The sequence below is a fragment of the Anabrus simplex genome, chromosome 10 (genome assembly GCF_040414725.1).
Source record: "Anabrus simplex isolate iqAnaSimp1 chromosome 10, ASM4041472v1, whole genome shotgun sequence".
In the NCBI taxonomy this organism is placed as follows: Eukaryota; Metazoa; Arthropoda; class Insecta; order Orthoptera; family Tettigoniidae; genus Anabrus; species Anabrus simplex.
The window spans coordinates 53,471,418-53,490,711 of NC_090274.1; the positions used below are offsets into that span (position 1 = coordinate 53,471,418).

Consider the following 19,294-nt stretch of genomic DNA (forward strand, 5'->3'; position numbering starts at 1 on the left):
TCTGAATTCCTGAGACCATCTCTGTAGTGGACGTCCTCTGTTCCTCTTTTCCTATCCTGGGATCCCATATTGCTGCGGTGTAAGTCCACGTATCTTGATACATCCTTCATAACACTTCTTCGTAGTTCTTCATTCCGCACTTTGTCAGTGAGATAAATTCCCAAACTTTTTCTCTCCATTTTACATTGACACACTTATATCATCTTGATCTATCTCTTAGTGAGAGTCCAAGTCTGGGTGCCATATACACTAGCGTCCAAAAGTTAAGCAAAATCACTAAACGAGGCCATACGGCCTGATAAGGATGTCAGACGGATTCCTGAACAAAAGGAAGCTGACTCACACACCGTATGTAAAAAAACTTGTCCAAAAAAGTGTCAGAAAGGTTCTGATAGCTAAGATACACCTTTGACAGCAACTAACAAAACTTAGGGTGGATGGTTGCCCCTAACGGCCACACATGTTTCACAGTGACGTGGCATGCTATCTATCAGATGGTCCAAGAGCTCTTGTGGCAGTCGATCCCATTCATCAGAAAGGCCAATGTGAAGGTCTTGAGGGTCCTTGCTCGAGGCTGACGGGATGCAATTCGCCTCCCCAGTGCATCCCAGGCATGTTCTATACGATTCAGATCCGCAGACCTCGCTGGCCAGTCCATGCGATGAATGTCTTTCACAGCCAGGAATTCATCCACCAGAACAGCGTGGTGCGGTAGGGCACTATCGTCCATTAAGAGGAAGTCTGGACCAACCGCACCTCTGAAGAGTCGAACATGTGGTCTCAGTACATCATCCCTGTATTTCCGAGCATTAACAGTGTTCCTCGGACCTACACATCTTCATGGGTGGTGATGTGTAGGTCCGTACGGCCATTCAACATGATGCCGCCCCACATCACGACGCCACCACCACCACCACCATACTGGTCCCGTTCCACGATGTTCCTGTGGTTGTATCGGTTACCCGGTTCTCTCCAGATTAATGTGCGACGGGAATCGTTCTGCAAACTGAAGCGGGATTCATCTGTGAAGAGCACATGCCTCCATTCATTCATGATCCAGTCTGGATGTTGACGGCTCCACAGTAAACGGGCCTGCCTCTGTGCTGGAGTGAGCGGGACGCACACCGCTGGTCGTCGGGCAAACAGCCCTGAGCCTCCGATACACAGTATGCCGGGAAATGGCAACCCCTGAGATGGCTGCAAGAGCCGCCGACAATTGTCTTGCAGGTGCACTCCGATTTCTTCGGGCGGTTAAGGCCAGATATCGGTCATGCTGTGGTGTGGTTACCCTTGGTCGACCTGGTACTGGCCTACGACTAACATCTCCTGTGTCTCGAAATCGTCTCCAAACCCTAGAAATGACGGCACATTCAAGGATACGGCGACTTCGGTCTGTGTCTGGTCTGCTTCCAGGTGGCCGAGTATTCTACCCTGCAAAACGGGGTCCAAATGACGTCGTTGTGCCATTATGTTGGAACGTTCACCACGAGGCTGCTCTCCGCACACTAAAACAGGGCAAACACGACTGAGGGAATATGGGGCGCAGGCACTGGCTGTGTTTACCTTGCAGTTACGCCGCTAGTCAAAGCTAACTAACTAACTAACTAATGAAAGTTTTCATTCCCCTCCCTGATGGGAAGGGGCGGGCCACGTAGAAGGTAACGCCTTCTTTTTGGCCCGGTAGTCAAAGCAGGGAACACTCCTTTCCTATACAGAGCGAACGCGTAACGTTGGTAGGTGCATATGTCGTGCGATTTGCGGTCTATTTCCTGTTGCCCTGCTTACTCGTAACTTATGCTTAACTTTTGGACACTAGGCTAGTGTACAAGAACTGAAATGACGCAGCTTTCCAAAATTTTAAACCCTTTCTGAATGTTAATATATTTCCAGGAGAATGAAGGCTGTTAGTAACAATACTGAGCTACGCCTTTCTCATGACAGAGTTATCGTGCCACTTCACCTTGCCAAAGTTTATCGCGGTATGATATTGAGGATTGTTTCGCTAATATAGATGACGATGTGGATGATTAGGAATATTAGGAAATAGATGCTGATATATTTGAAGGTATATGCTTGAAAAATACTATACAATAAGCACGGTATAACAAAATAATGTGCGTTTACAAAACAGTACAATTTTCTCCACCATTTCACAGTTCTCTCTGCAGGCCCCAGTCTAGAAAGACAAGAATAACTGCGGAGAGGATTCGTCATGCTGACCACACGACACCTCGTAATCTGCAGGCCGATGGGATGAGCAGCGGCCACTTAGTAGGGGACTGTTGCGGCATGGGTTCAGTGATAATAAGCGAAATGATACAATACAGTGATCCTTTGTTGGACACTTTTGTGGTTGAAAAATCACCCGTAAAATTCGTGATTTATTGGAAGTAATTGTTTTTTTATGTGTTATTGCAGAAGAATAGACCTTTGATAATTTTAATTAAAGTCTGTAGTATAATTAGGCAACACAAAACATATTTAAATATGGCAGAAAATGCCTGGTTTCCAGGGATATGTACTTAAATAATGGTCTGGTAGTGAGAGTGTTCAGGCGAAATGTCTAGAGATGCAATGAGAAAAATAATGAGAAACGCAGATCGGGAAATATTTTACGTGGAATTGCTTATTGACCCACTTTTTATATAGAGAAAACTAATTAAACCATATTCTTTAGTTCATAAAACCATCTCGAAGGCTACGTTGTTACCTGTCCATGAAGCTTTCGTATCCACAGGCAATAAGTAAACATCATCCATCATTGTTCATTAAATAAGGTTAATACATTTATAATTACTGCGTACTGTAATACCAACAAAATATTAATGGTTTCAAGAATGACCCACGGCTAGGCGAGATGTTTGTAATTATCATGCACATGATCATACACGTCTCTTACTTAGACGGGCAAACACTCCATTGCTCCATTTTGAAGGGTGTGAATGGCATATTTGGGTTAGTTATAATGTCAATAGGTTGAAGGAACCTTGTTCTGCAAATAGTTAAAAAAAATGTCGGTAAATTCCAAGGACACAGTTGCGTTATCAATGATGGAATACTTTCAAACGTCCATTATTCTATTGAACCTCAAGGGAATTTGTGGATACACTGTTCATCTCAAAAACTTTTGAATCGTTGAAAGCGAATTTTTGTTCACACTTTTCAGCGACGTAAGGATGGGAAAGAGCTAGGATTGGGAAGGTACGTCCATGGCCTTAATTAAGGTACAGCCCCAACATTTACTTGGTGTGAAAATAGAAAACTAGGAAAAACCGTCTTCAGAGTTGCCGGCAGTAGGGCTCGAACCAACCATCTCCCAAATGCGAGCAAACGGCTATATGACCCAAACCCCGCGACCAACTCGCTCAAACCCATATAAAATGCCGATACCACGAAATTGGGAAAATGCCAGGAAGAAGATGAGGAAGAAGAAGATCAGTCTTTACCGTGTCAGGAAAGAATTTTTTGTCGTACACATTTTTTAATTGAAAAACAATTCTGGAGTGTCGATTTTATGAATTTATTTTCATTGCAAATTTCTATGTTCTATTTATCAAGGTATTTCAATGTATTATTATTATTACTATTATTATTATTATTATTATTATTATTATTATTATTATTATTATTATTATTTTTATTATTATTATCATTATTGTCCGACTCCTTTGCTGGATGCTCAGCGTTGAGACCTTCGGTTCAGAGGGTCTCAGGTTCGATTCCTAAGTGGGTGGGGATTTCAATGGCGAGTGGTTTATTCTTCTGGCTCGGGGACTGGGTATTTGTGCTTATCCAAACACTTTTCTCTACATATTCACACAGCACACCACGGTACCACAGTAACACGCAATAGTGATTACTTCCCTCGGCATAGGGTTGGCGTCAGGAATGACATCCGGTCGTAAAACAGGGCCAAATCCACATGTGGTACACAGTTTGCACCCGTGACCCGACATGTGTGGGAAAAACGGTAGATTATTATTATTATTATTATTATTATTATTATTATTATTATTATTATTATTATTATTATTATTAATTCCCCTGTGGGGGTGGGCAGTACAATAACACCCACGGTACCCCTGCCTGTCGTAAGAGGCGACTAAAAGGGGCCCCAGGGGCTCTTAACTTCGGAGCGTCCACTTACTTGTGCCAGACTCCTCACTTCCATCTATCCTATACGACCTCTCTTGGTCAACTCTTGTTCTTTATCGACCTCTACGGTATTAGGTTTGCGAGGGCTAGGGAGTCTTTAATTTTCACGCCCTTCGTAGCCCTTGTCTTACTTTGGCCGATATCATCATTTTTCGAAGTGTCGGACCCTTTCTATTTTTTTCTCTCTCCGATTAAAAAAATGCTATTTCTTCGGGGCGTCGACCTATAGGGATCTTTTGCCCCTACTTGCACCATATGATATGGACCTGCGTGTAACTGGAATTGCGGAAGTGTAGAGTGTTGAATGTGAGAAAACGAGCGTTAAGGACGGCACAAACACCCAGTCCCTAGGCCAGGGATACAAAAAAACCCCTGACCCGGCCGGGAATCGAACCCGGGGCCGCCGGGTGACAGGCGGACGCGTTGCCCCCTACACCGCGGGGCCAGACTTTCTCTCTGATTAGTGTCAATAGAGGATGGTTGCCTAGTTGTACTTCCTCTTAAAACAATAACCACCACCACCATTATTATTATTATTATTATTATTATTATTATTATTATTATTATTATTTATTATTTATTATTTATTATTATTGGGTAGCGTGTCTGCCTCTTAGCTGGAGGCCCCGGGTTCGATTTTCGGACAGGTCTGGGAATTTTACCTGCATCTGAGGGCTGGTTCGAGGTTCACTCAGCCTACGGGATTACAATTTAGGAGCTATCTCACGGTGAGATAGCGGCCCTGGTCTAGAAAGCCAGGAATAACGGCCTCGAGGATTCGTCGTGCTGACTACACGTCACCTCGTAATCTGCAGCGGTCGCTCGGTAGGCCATGGCCCTTCGGCGCTGTTGGGCCACGGGGTTTGGTTTGGTTTGGTATTATTATTATTATTATTATTATTATTATTATTATTATTATTATTATTATTATATTTATTATTATTACATTGATATGACCACAGCTTGGTCTTGGCCCCCTAACCTACATGTTGGATGCATTTCCGGAAGCTAGACGCTGTAGTTTTCCAAAACCCTCTTAACTGTATGCACGTCATAGCCAAGTGTTTGGCGTACTCGTGCAGTGAAATGGCCAGCACTTTGCCAAGTAGTTACTGAAATAGACCTTTGTCTGTTGGCCAGTACTAACCGACGTACAGTTGATATCTGTAGGCAGCCTTGACAATGAGATGTCAGAACAGAAATAAACAGAATATGACGCTGATGCAGTCCCCTACTTGCTAAGGATATTTCTCGTTCGTTCTCTTGGAAATAAAATCAGAATATTTCTCCGCCATCAGTTTCTTGTTGCCAAGGTCCAGTTCCTTAACTTGTACATAGTTCCCATTATTTAAATAGCTCCCTTTGTGATCAATAGTACAATGTCAGCCTCTGGATTCTTAGATCGTGGCTTCAAATCCGGTAGAGGTAGCCAGATTTCTGAAGAGTGGAAGAAATAATAATCTAATGTTATTGTTACTATTTTTACGGTTTTCGGAGACGCCGAGGTGCCAGAATTTAGTTCTGCAGAGGTTCTTTTACGTGCCAGTAAATCTACCGACACGAGGCTGATGTATTTGAGCACCTTCAAATACCACCGGGCTGAGCCAGGATCGAACCTACCAAGTTCGGGTCAGAAGGCCAGCGCCTCAGGGTGAAAGGAGGTTCTGTGTCATAAGATATCTGGTGACACTTTGGTGTTTACCAGCCAAAATTAATTAAAAATCAGCCATACGTCACTCAGTAGATATTTATTTCTTTGCCATCTAGTGGAATAAAAAGGAAAGTCGAAATTGACACGCAGGCATCGTAAACGGCGTCAAATCAAAATGCAAGGAGACGATAGCTGAGGCCATACAATTATTATTATTATTATTATTATTATTATTATTATTATTATTATTATTATTATTATTATTATTTCTTCTTCTTTCCGATGAGGCCTGCTAAGGACCACGTGCCAATTTCAATTCAGTTTTTCATACTTTGTTGCTTTCTCTTCCGTTCCTTCCAATATTCTTTCATCCTTTTATTATGTTGTTTCCTTCTGTCCTCAGACCACTTCGCACCAGGTTTCTTGTTCAGTCTTCCTTGGAATACTTCCATACTTACTACCCTCTTTCTAAAAATTTGTCCATAATTTATTCTTCTCTAATATTATTTCATTCTAAATCTTTCTTTACTTCTTGAATCCAGCTAGTTGTTGCCTTTTTGTCCCAAAGGTACGTGAAAATCGTTTTTGTTTATCTGGAATCATCCATTCTGTAAATATGTCCGAAAAATTGCAATCTCCTTTTTATGGTTTCTGTTATGTTTTCTATGTTCCTGTATATTTCATCATTAGATCTTAATTTCCATACTTCTGTTGTTTTCACAGGGCCTAAGATTTTTCTCATGATTCTCCTTTCTAGTACCTCAAGTTTATCTAATCTATAGTTTAGTACCAGGCATTCACTTGCATATAAGCATTCCGGTTTCATCACTGTAGTGTAATGCCTTATTTTAAGATTTTTAGATATAAACATTATTATTATTATTATTATTATTATTATTATTATTATTATTATTATTCTTTCTTCGTTTCGGCCTGCTGTGGACCACGTTATTTCAACCGTTTGCATCCTTGAGCTTTAATTCTTCCCCAGTACTCACGCATTCTCGTTTTGTGAGCCTCCTTTCTTTCATCAGTCCACTTCTTGCCTGTTTTCAGCTTTGGCCTTTCTTGGAACCTCTTGTATCCCTGGAGCTTTTTATGGAGAGGAGCACGTTTCTGGATGTCTTCGAGTGTGATTCCTATTTCTTGAAGGTCTTTTTCAACTTCGATAAACTAGGGTCCCTTGGTTTTCTTGTTAAGAAAGTAGGAAAAGATCCTATTGGTCTGCCTCTGTGTGCTCATGCGTGCTATATGGCCATAAAAATTAATCCTCCTTTTCCGAATCGTGTCCGTTATCCTCTCCATATGCTGGTACAGATCGCTGTTGTGTCGTCTCCTGTACTCACCATTTTCTTTGATAGGTCCAAAAATCTTTCTCAGGATTTTTATTTCTTTAGCTTCTAGCTTCTCCATCAGACCTTTTCTGTTCATTGCAAGGCATTCTGCTGCGTACAGTGCTTCCGGACGTACAACCGAACAATAATGCCTAAGCTTGCCGTTGATGGACATTGATCTTTTGTTGTAGACATTCCTAGTCAGCTGATATGCCACCTCCATCTTGTTGATTCTGCACATGATTGCTTCTTTCTCAGAGTTGTTAGGTACTATCCACTCGCCTAAGTACTTAAACTTTTAAACCTGCTTAATTTTTTCCTGTTCCACAATGAGCTCTCTGTGAGCTGGCTTGATGTTGGTTATAAACTCTGTTTTTTGGAAAGAGATTTGGAGGCCAGCTTTTGCTGATTGGATTCTCAGTTGGTTAACTTGTTTTTCAGCAGTATCTAGGGAATCAGAAAAGATCGATAGGTCATCTGCAAAAGCTAGGCGTTCTATGATGAGATCATCTCTCTTATATCCTATTCTAAGGCCATTCTCAACCTCTTCCTTGCACATCTCCTTGCGCCATTCCCGAATGATTTTCTCCAGAACGCAGTTGAAGAGAAGCGGTGATAGTCCATCCCCTTGCCTAACACCAGTCTTGATTTCGAAGGCTTTCGAAATTTCTCCCCTGAATTTCACCCTGGACGTAGTACTAGTTAAGGTCTGTTGAATGATAGCCCTCGTTTTGTTGTCTAAGCCCATTTCCTTCAGAATGCGGAGGAGTGTGTGTCGATCTATGGAATCGTAGGCTTTTTGGAAGTCAACAAAAGTAACTATAAAATTCTTATTCCTGGATTTTAGGTACGACAGGGCAGACTTAAGGTTCATGATCTTCTCTGCACAAGATCGTCCTTTTCTAAAGCCTCCTTGGTATTCACCCGACTGTGAATCAAGTTGCTTTTCTGCCCGAGTTTGAAGGGCTTTGGAGAGAATTTTGTATGTTACTGAGAGAAGGGAGATGCCGCGATAGTTGTTTACATCTGTTTTGTCACCTTTCTTATGTAGGGGATGAATCAGGGCTGCTGTCCAATCATTTGGAATCCTCTCTGTTTCCCATATCTCGCGATTGATCTCAGTTAGTTTATCGATCGACTTTTCACCTGCAGACTTCCAGAGTTCAGCAATTATCACATCTTCTCCAGGTGCTTTGTTGTTCTTTAATGATGTAATTATCTGTTTGATTTCCTCTTTTGTGGGGGGAGAAGAGTCTGGGTTGGGATGTCGGGATTCTTCAAAGGAGAATTCTGATTCTGTTTCTTCGCAGTTAAGAAGAGATTCAAAATATTTAGCCAAGATTTGACAGTTATCCTTGTCGTTGTAGGCAACTTTTCCATTGTGATTTCGGAAATGTAGACTTGGTTTTATAGAAATCCCTAGTATTATTCTTATTAAAGTCCTGCTCGATCTGTGTCAGTTGGTTTTTGTCAAATGCGCGCTTTACTTGGCGGATCACTTTCGCTCCATGTTTCCTAGCCTCCAGAAAGTCTTCATATCTTTCTGGATTCTTCAGGGAATTCCATCTTTGCCAAGCGATTTGTCTTTGTGTTATGGCTTCATCACACTCTTGAGTCCACCACGGATGCTTCTTTGGTTTCTGTAGCAATACTGTCTCCTCAGCCGTTTCAACAATGGCATTTTTCAGTTGTTCCCAATTTTCTGTGTCCAAAGACTGAAGTTTCTGAGTGAATTCTTCGCTGGTTTTCAGCTTTTCTGTATCAAATTTGCTAGTTTTCTTGATCTTAACTCTTTTTGTGTTTCTTGGATGAAGCTTAATTTTGATCTTGGATAGATAGTGGTCTGAGTCAAGGTTAGCACTTCTCAGGACTTTAACATTTTGGATCTCTTGGGTTGCTTTTCGTGCAATGGCAACATGATCTATTTGAAATTCTCCCAAGTGAGGATTGGTGATATCCATGTCTTTTGTTTTCTCGGTAGATGTTTGAAGGCTGTTGACTTAAGAACAAGATTGAATGCCTTACAAAGCTCTATAAGCCTTTCCCCATTTCGGTTGGTTCGTCTGTGGGCTGGATAGTTTCTAATGATATTTTGGAATTTCCTTTCTTTGCCAATCTGGGCATTGAAGTCTCCAAGCAAAATGATTGTGTGTTTGTCAGGAATTTTTGATATAACATCTTCCAGGTCCTCCCAGAATTTGTCTGTTCCTTCTGGGTATTTCTTGTTTGCCTGGTTGATTGGCGCATGTACGTTCACAAGGGTGTGTACGTTGTTCATACTCCGAAAGCTAAGCATCGAGACCCTGCTGTTAGGAGAGCTGAAATCAGTGACTGAATCAATAATTTTCCTGCTGACAATAAATCCTGTTCCAAGGTGTGGAACAGTTTTCATCACACGTTTGCCATTTTTCCCTTTGAAGATTCTATAACCTTGTGATTCAAACGTATGTTCATCAGTAAACCTTGACTCTTGAATTGCTGTAATTAGGATTTCATGTTGGGAGAGGACATCCGTAAGATGTTTGAGTTTACCAACTTTCAAGAGGGAGTTGCCATTGAAGGTAGCAAAATAATTTCGGTGTTTGTGGCTGATTTTGTTCCTAGGAGTCTCCGATACCTCCTTGCATGTAGGTGCAGGCTCCCCAGAATCCGAAGGCCTGCTTGCGTCACTCAAGGCGACGGTGGATTGGTTACCACCTGGGGTACAATTTCCTGTTGAATTTTCCTCCATTCTTTGCAGCTGAAAATTTGTAGTTTGGGGTCGGTGTAGTTTTACATCGACCAAGTTACTTCCAAGGTTGTAAGCCTTGGAGAGAGTCTGATGTTCGACTCGGGATGGCATTTCCACCATACCCCATGCTTCGGTTCTCCCGCCGATACTCGGGTGGCTGATTGCAGTGGTTTCCCACTGGGCGATTGGGGCGCCACGACCCTACGCCAGTTATTATTATTATTATTATTATTATTATTATTATTATTATTATTATTATTATTATTATTATTATTATTATTATTATCAGGGTTCTTTTTCATCCGGAAATTTTTTGGAGTCATATTTCACAAAGAACTTGGAAACCAGGAATGGCCCCATTTTAAATTCTCAGTTATATTAGCTGATACCGTAAATCAAGGGGACCGGGCGAGTTGGCCGTGCGGTTAGAGGCGCGCGGCTGTGAGCTTGCATCCGAGAGATAGTGAGTTCGAATCCCACTGTCGGTAGCCCTGAAGATGGTTTTCCGTGGTTTCTCATTTTCACACCAGGCAAATGCTGGGGCTCTACCTTAATTAAGGCTACGGCCGCTTCCTTCCAACTCCTAGGACTTTCCTACCTCATCGTCGCCATAAGACCTATCTGTGTGGGTGCGACGTAAAGCCACTAGCAAAAAAATCAAGGGTTGCCTCTGGTTCATCTAATCCAGTGCCACCATCTTCTGTTATTGTCGCTGAAGTTTGAAGATCTAAATATCCTGTTTGAAGTCATGGGAGTGACTTTTACAAGATTAACCTGATTTTAAAACCAACAAGAGTTTTTCTTCAAATGAAGATCGTGATCACACTGATTGCAATCAATCAATCAATCAATCAATCAATCAATCAATCAATCAATCAATCAATCAATCAATCAATCAATCAATCAATCAATCAATCAATCAATCAATCAATCAATCAATCAATCAATCAATCAATCAATCAATCAATCAATCAATCAATCAATCAATCAATCAATCAATCAATCAATCAATCAATCAATCAATCAATCAATCAATCAATCAATCAATCAATCAATCAATCAATCAATCAATCAATCAATCAATCAATCAATCAATCAATCAATCAATCAATCAATCAATCAATCAATCAATCAATCAATCAATCAATCAATCAATCAATCAATCAATCAATCAATCAATCAATCAATCAATCAATCAATCAATCAATCAATCAATCAATCAATCAATCAATCAATCAATCAATCAATCAATCAATCAATCAATCAATCAATCAATCAATCAATCAATCAATCAATCAATCAATCAATCAATCAATCAATCAATCAATCAATCAATCAATCAATCAATCAATCAATCAATCAATCAATCAATCAATCAATCAATCAATCAATCAATCAATCAATCAATCAATCAATCAATCAATCAATCAATCAATCAATCAATCAATCAATCAATCAATCAATCAATCAATCAATCGCCCAGATTGTAGACTTCCTATCAGTTGTTCACCTATTCTTCTCTTAAATGATTTGAAAGAAGTTGGAAACTTATCAAACAACTACATTGGAAAATTAGGTACAGTAAAACAACGTTAATATGATCCTATTTATTACCCTCGTATAACGTTGCCAAATCCCGCTTATAGCGTTCTTTCTCGGTTCGGAAATCAATTAAAATTCGGTATATATTTTGAATCTTGTAATGTAGATAAGCGTAAATAGTTGCTGAACCTATACTCGTGGTCATTTGCCCCTCGAGTGCATGCAAAGCATATACCCTCTACCCAAAAACCCTCCAGCCAGCACAGTTTAGGAAGAGGGTACTTAACGCCATACCGGCACTATCCATTCTGAATGGAATTTAACACTCAAAAGAATCCCTGGCAATACACAAGCTGGGAGATATTTGACTTAGAGGATTTTGTGTTAGCTGACAATGATCTAGTGACGTCAGAAACCCACGAAATCGATTAAATTATTCCATACCACGCTGCCGCAATTGTCCAGGATGAAGACGACGAGGAAACTGAGTCTGCAGAGGAAAACGTTCCCACACCTAACGAAGCCATGAGGACAGTAAATGTGCTTCAAAAATGCATACTGTTGCTCGTAGCGATGTATTAAGTTATGCTAAAGTTTACTTGAACCTCAGAAAAAATATTATAATTCACAATACCAGTACATGACACACACGGCAAACAATAATCAAACAATTTATTTAATAAGAAATGAGATCGCATTTATATTTTTACCGCAACTATTTAATAATAAAATCAATTTCCTATTAAGTCGTGTCTAAGTTGTTTTTCCCATATCATAAAACATTTCCCAAATATAGCGCTGTGCCACTCAGTACGCGTTCAGGCCGCAACGTATTAACGGGGTTTTACTTTATTCTAATCCCCAATTTCTTATGCTATAAACCAGGGATTTCGAATTCGTAAGGGCTAGAGAGCCACATTGGAAACCTTAAGTATAATCGCGGGCCGCACTTGAATAATAGGCCAATTTTTGTAAAATTTCGCAAATAGAACAGAGGTAGGTATCAGTATAAATAATATGCATAGTTCAATTGAAATGAAGGTTTACTAATTTAAATTGCCTAAAACATTAGTTTACAATTGCATAAAATAATGAAATCTATATAAATAAAGTTGTACGGGTTCCGCTGTCTGTAATTTCGTTTGTTTTACCAACTTTTCCGATATTTATCCGTTTTAGGTCAACTCAAGACCGAATCTATGGTTTTTATTTTTCGTGTCTGTTTGCCTGTTCCACCATCACCGCGAAACGGCTGAATAGATCTCGACCAAACGCCACATTTAGAGTATACTCATCCCGGGGAAGGTTTTGATATGGATATGATTTAAAGATCTTTGATCAGAAGGAAGGTTTATAGGAAAACGAGAACAGTTTTCTTCCATTTCCTCTTACACTATTGATGTTCTGTAAAATCCGTGGACTGCATGTCAAACGCCTCTTCATTACAAATAACTTTTGTTATGTTCATAATTTAGCTTACTCTTCAAATGACGGAGAGAATTACTATTTTCTGCGGGTCTCATGCTCTGCATTGAGTGACCGACAGACCGACAACGAACTTACAGGTTACCATGGAAACGTCTCTGCTTGCCAGCAGGGAAGTAATATATTGCCATTTTCGTCATCAATCCTGTAAACACGTCGTTGTTCCTTGCGTAAAAAGCAAGAGAGGCGTCAATCAGCCATTCTGCGGGATATTCGCGGAATATCGTTGGAGGTTATAACCGTCCTCGAATAGCTTAAGTAATAATACCATAAGTCATATTCTTATCAGTTTACCTAAGCCTGCGCGCAAATTTCTTCTCTGTTACCGCTTTCTTATATCCGTAACTCATACCTTCATAATTTATTGAGGGACATTTGATTTTCAAATAAATCAACTTGGTATTTACATATTTGTCCTATCCGGCTGTCCTCAGATATAATGATATTTTCTATTAATTTCAACTGTCTTAACTGTATTACATTACTTTCTTTCTTAATTACTCCGTATGTGTAGGAGTGCTAATCCAGAAACCTGGAAACTCTTTTCTTTGAGGAAAAAATCCAAGCTATACAAATATATAATTTTCGGTCCCAGAAGATATCGAAATACAGATGCAATTTTAATTACGGTGCAGACCTTCGTTTCGCGATAATTGGTAGCTAAACGGTAAGTCGTATTACAAAATAGACAGCACAGTCCGCGATCTATTTGGAGAGATCAACAACTTTGGTCTTATAACTTACTGTCCTGTCTCGATTGTTGATACGTTAGATAGCATTTCATTTCTCGATTATAATCAAACCTTTCGAACTCGTTTGTGATTGGCAGTAGGAAATGTGACCTTCCATTATCCTCAAAACTTCCTCAATGCCTACCTTACATCAGAAACAACTTATTCTGACCTTCCTGTTTTGATTTTAGGATAGCGCTAAGAGGCATGCAATTTAATTTAATCTTACTCACTGCCTTTACAGTAATTTACGGAAGAATCCGTATACAATGTAGAATACCGTAGCGAAGGAGGGGTACATTTGCTAGTTAAAAATAAACAAATTCTATTATACCCAGAACACTTGAATTTTGAAGAAGGGCACCTAACAATCTCACTTCATTTAAATTAATGTTTGACAATTGACAATATGAAAAAAATACCTAAAGACAAATTGAAATTAATGATGTAGTCGAAACAAAACTTAAAGGAGGACAATTTAGTGGGAGTAGTGTGAAGGGAACAATGATATACAGTCGTAAGAGCCTAAAATCCCAGCAATGTACTTCCACGAGTTCTTCCCTGAAAATTTCTTCGAGTGTGCAGCTCTGTTTACTACCAATGAGAGAAGAACGAAGAATTAAAACCGCTTCTTACACCAATGGGAATTAAAGTATTTCTTGCTATTCATAGCATGCTACGTTGCATAAAATGTCCACAGTGAGGTTGGCATAGTTCGCAGAACCATTTTTATAATGGTTAAAACCTAGCACTAGCATTTGTGAGGACTCGTTGTCCACTGAAATTTGGATTTTAATTGTTTTAAAAAAAATATCTATTCCGACCAAGTGGAAATACTTAAAAACAGAAAATAAGATTAAAGAATGAATGAGTTCTGACTTGGTTATAAAAATTAATACATTTGTGAACGAGCTATGAAATATTTTTAATATACATTTTCTTCACATTTCTTAATATATATGTTTAAAGCCCTCACGGGCCGCAAATTATGGCTTCGCCGGTCTCTGCGGCCATTTGGAAACCCCTTGCTATAAACGAATATTTGCCATAGTTCCTCCACTCGAATTCTAACTTTATCTTCAAATTATGAACTTTCCTTCTGCTTAAAAACGAATTCTGTAATAGCTCGTAAAATACCGCTTAATCGAGCAACTCCTCTCCTTACCCCCCCAACATCCTCCCAGCCCAAAGTACGAAACATTCTCTGAAGTTGTATATTGCTGGATGCTATTGATGGAGCATCAATCATGCCCATGTATTCTGTTATTTTGTACCATCTTAGGTTCATTTTTTGTGCTTGTCTGTGTCGCTAGGCTAGTTTAGGCTCTGATTTACATTAAGACATGTAGCACTGTCTGAAACATCTGACTTTATATTTATCTACTGTTCTTCCGTGTATACATATGTCGGATTTCTTTTTTCTGTAAATATTATGCGATCAAAACCACAGTCACTGACTGCTGGCTGAGTAGCAAAACATGACAGGTCCTGAATGTGTGCTGTTTTGCAACGCATCACTTTTTCTCTGCCAGAATTTTATGTTGTTTTGCATGACATTTGATGTACATCATCGCAAGGAACAACTTTAAACCATTTTCAGGAATCTGAAGTGTGTAGAGATTGCCATTTCTGTAGGGTTTCATAAAGTTAAGACTCAATCTCGGAACTGTGAACAAATGAATTCACTTTCACAAAAAAAATTACCACCCTTCAAAAAAAAAGTTAGCAATTTTTTTTGGAATTGTTCCGACTTTCATTCTTTTTAATTTGGGGAAATAGGCCTGATTTAATATTATATTTCCATAACATATTAATATATAACGAAATTATTTCATATCATTTCCATTATTATTTAATCAGTATACCCCCCAGGGTTGGTTTCTCCTACGGACTTAGCGAGAGATCCTCTACCGCCTCAAGGACAGTGTCCTGGAGCGTGAGACATTTGGTCGGGGATACAACTGGGAAGGACGGCCTCAACTGCTATGCTGAACAGGGACCTTGTGGAGGGGGACGGGAAGATTGGAAGGGATGGACAAGGAAGAGGGAAGGAAGCGATCGTGGATTTAAGTTAGGTACCTCCCCGGCATTTGCCTGGAGAAAAAGTGAGAAACCACGGAAAACCACTTCGAGGATAGCTGAGGTGGCAATCGAACACCTCCCGAGGCTGAGTGGATGCCGTTCCAGTCCTAGTACCACTTTTCAAATTTCGCGGGTCTCCGGGATTTGGCACCTAATCACGCTAACCACTACACCACAGAGGCGATTAGTATTCTATTCTATACAGCATTATTTTAAAATTTTAAAGAAATGAAAGTACTATCTATAATAGTTTGTTCATAATAATTTTCTGTCAAAAGCTGAGTGTCAAAAAAATATTCTATATTCAAAGTTAATATAATGAAGGTAGTTGAATTAATGGTCAGCATTGAGACCTTCGGTTCACAGGGACCCGGGTTCGATATCCGGTCAGGACGGGGATTTTAATTGCGTCTGATTAATTCTTCCGGCTCGGGGGCTGGCTGTTTCTGCTTATCCTAAAATTCTTCTCTTCATATTCAGCCAACACACCACACATTACCAACCAACACAGTAACACGCCATAGCGATGCATTCCTCCTGATATGGTTGGCGTTAGGAAGGACATCCAGCCGTAAAACAGGGCAACATTTGCATGTGCGACCTCACAGGTGTGGGGGAAGCAGTAGTAGAAGAAAATAAGAGCAAGACAGTCGATCGAAGAAAGCTGATATTGTGACAAATGGACATCTCCAAGCAGTTTATTTTTCTAAGAATTGGAAAATCCACAGCCTGTTCCCAGTCATTCGACCGGGTCTAGCGGCGAGGATAGGAATTGTGCCGACTGCCGGAGCTGTTGCACTCCTCTGGGGCAATGATTAATGACTGACAGATGAAATCAAATAATACTGCAGAGTGTTGCTGGAATGAAAGATGACAGGGAAAACCGGAGTACTCGGAGAAAAACCTGTCCCGCCTCCGCTTTGTCCAGCACAAACCTCACATAGAGCGACCGGGATTTGAACCACGGAACCCATCGGTGAGAGGCCGGCGCACTGCCGCCTGAGCCATGAATATAGTTTATTTTACTATGATATTACTTCAAAATATTTTAAAAATGCTAGTATCTATAGTTGCCCGATTTCACATGGAAAAAAGAAGTACTCACCTAGGGCAATGCAGGTGTCGTCGCTGAAACTAGAACCACCGAATTGTACGACGGCCAGGAAGAAGTACGCTACAGCTAGACAGCTGCAGTAGCAACACAGGGCTTTGCCGTGGAGGTCTCCCAGACCAGGTATGACCAAGTAGATCACCACCGTAGCAATCAGGAACGGCACCGATATGAGGAGACCTGGAACAAGAGAAATATACAGAAAACTGCAATGTAGGTTAAGAAAAAATTAACAGAAGCTCGCACGGAGAAACTTTACTTTAGAGGCAAATATAAGACAGACCCTTTCTGTGGTGTAGTGGTTAAAGTGATTAACTGCCACCCCCGGAGGCCCGGGTTCGATTCCAGGCTGTGCCACGATGTTTTGAAAAGTGGTACGAGGGCTGGATGGGGTCCACTCGGCCTCGGGAGTTCAACTGAGTAGAGGGGGGGTTCGATTCTCATTTCAGCCATTCTCGAAGTGACTTTCCGTGGTTTCCCACTTCTCATCCAGGCAAATGCCGGGATGGTACCTGACTTAAGATCACGGCCTCTTCCTTGTCTATCCCTTCCAATCTTTCTATCCACCCACAGGGCCCTGTTCAGCATAGCAGGTGAAGCCGCTTGGGTGAAGCACTGGTCCTCCTTCGCAGTTGTTTACCCCGCCTCCGCTTTGTTCAGCACAAATCTCACACGGAGTGACCGGGATTTCAACCACGGAACCCAGTGGTGAGAGTCCGGCGCTCTGACCAATTACTCTATTAACGTAAAATTTTTCTTGGACATATATTACGTAGTTCCAAAGAATGTGAATCACTTACAATATAAATTAAAAACCAAAAAACCCGATGGCGCAACAGTCCCGAAGGGCCATCGCCTACCAAGCGACCGCTACTCAGCCCGAAGGCCTGCAGATTACGAAGTGTCATGTGGTCAGCACGACAGATCCTCTCGGCCGTTTTTCTTGGCTTTCTAGACCGGGATGTAAAATAAATGTTTACTTTTTTCCTATAAAATAGTATTCATATCAGAATTAGATGTACATTTTAAATATTCTTTTAAATATTAGTAATGAGAAATTATGCCTCTGCTGGTGAGACCTACCGTAGTATTTACAGTGCACTATGTCTTCTGGTATGGGCTAGAATAAATTTGTTACTTTCATTGACCTGTCTCAGTCTTATCCTTGGCTTTGACAATATGAAAGTGACTGAGGTATGAGTGATGCTAGTAATACCATTCCTTATGCAACCAGTCCCTGTTATGAATGGTGTGAAAATATCTCCCATAGGGTCGATTGGTGCATGCATTTCAGTGGGCTTCGTCGACTGATATGCAATAGCAACTTCTGGCTCAGCGAGGAAAGCAGCGGGAAACTACCTCACTCCTCGTTTCCCTAGTATGCCTCTTCAGTAACGCCTAGGATATTTATGACAGCTGTTAGCGGAGCTGTGGAGGATCAAACAAGCCTTCGGGCTGAATAACCCATATACATACAACGAGAAATTAAGGCAATTCATAAAGTAATAAGTTCTGATTGTTAAAGGAACCTAGAAAACTATAGATACAGACGCTCAGGTCGCTAGGTTTATTGCTTGTCTTGGAAAGATGCAGTACAATGCTCTTTAGTGAACTGATCAAATATTTATAACAAATGATTACCAATCATTAGCAATATACAATGGAATCTCGAAACTCGAATCACCTCGGGAGCTAAATTTTATTTCCTATTTGCTTTACGTCGCACCGACACAGATAGGTCTTATGGCGACGATGGGATAGGAAAGGCCTAGGAGTTGGAAGGAAGCGGCCGTGGCCTTAATTAAGGTACAGCCCCAGCATTTGCCTGGTGTGAAAATGGGAAACCACGGAAAACCATCTTCAGGGCTGCCGATAGTGGGATTCGAACCTACTATCTCCCGGATGCAAGCTCACAGCCGCGCGCCTCTACGCGCACGGCCAACTCGCCCGGTGGGGAAGATTGGAAGGGATAGGCAAGGAAGAGGGAAGGAAGCGGACGTGGCCTTATGTTAGGTACCATCCCGGCATTCGCCTGGAGGAGAAATGGGAAACCACGGAAAACCACTTCCAGGATGGCTGAGGTGGGAATCGAACCCACCTCTACTCAGTTGACCTCCCGAGGCTGAGTGCACCCCGTTCCAGTCCTCATACCACTTTTCAAATTTCGTGGCAGAGCCGGGAATCGAACCCGGGCCTCCGGGGGGTGGCAGCTAATCACGCTAACCACTACACCACAGAGGCGGACACGAAATGTAATGATAATTTAAAAGTCCAACATTCAAAACGTGGGGACGAAGAATGAATAAATGGATATGAATTTAAAGCAATCAGTGGATACGGCCCGCAACGCCCCACATTCCCAGAAACAAGCGTTAAACAATAGTATTACTGACAAACGGAATGCTTCTAAAGTACAATACTGAATCGATGATGCTTGTAGTCTAAAGAGGTCCGAAATCCAGGTCAACGGCC

General features: G+C 41.0%; 1 protein-coding gene across 1 annotated transcript in view; it reads right to left on the reverse strand.

The window, feature by feature from the left end:
• Positions 1 to 19,294, reverse strand: part of LOC136881907 (G-protein coupled receptor Mth2) — a 101,979-nt gene that overhangs the window by 35,886 nt on the left and 46,799 nt on the right. Inside the window, exon 3 of the mRNA XM_067154350.2 lies at positions 16,817 to 17,002. Within this exon, the coding sequence (XP_067010451.2) occupies positions 16,817 to 17,002 (186 nt within the window). The remainder of the gene's footprint in view (positions 1 to 16,816; positions 17,003 to 19,294) is intronic.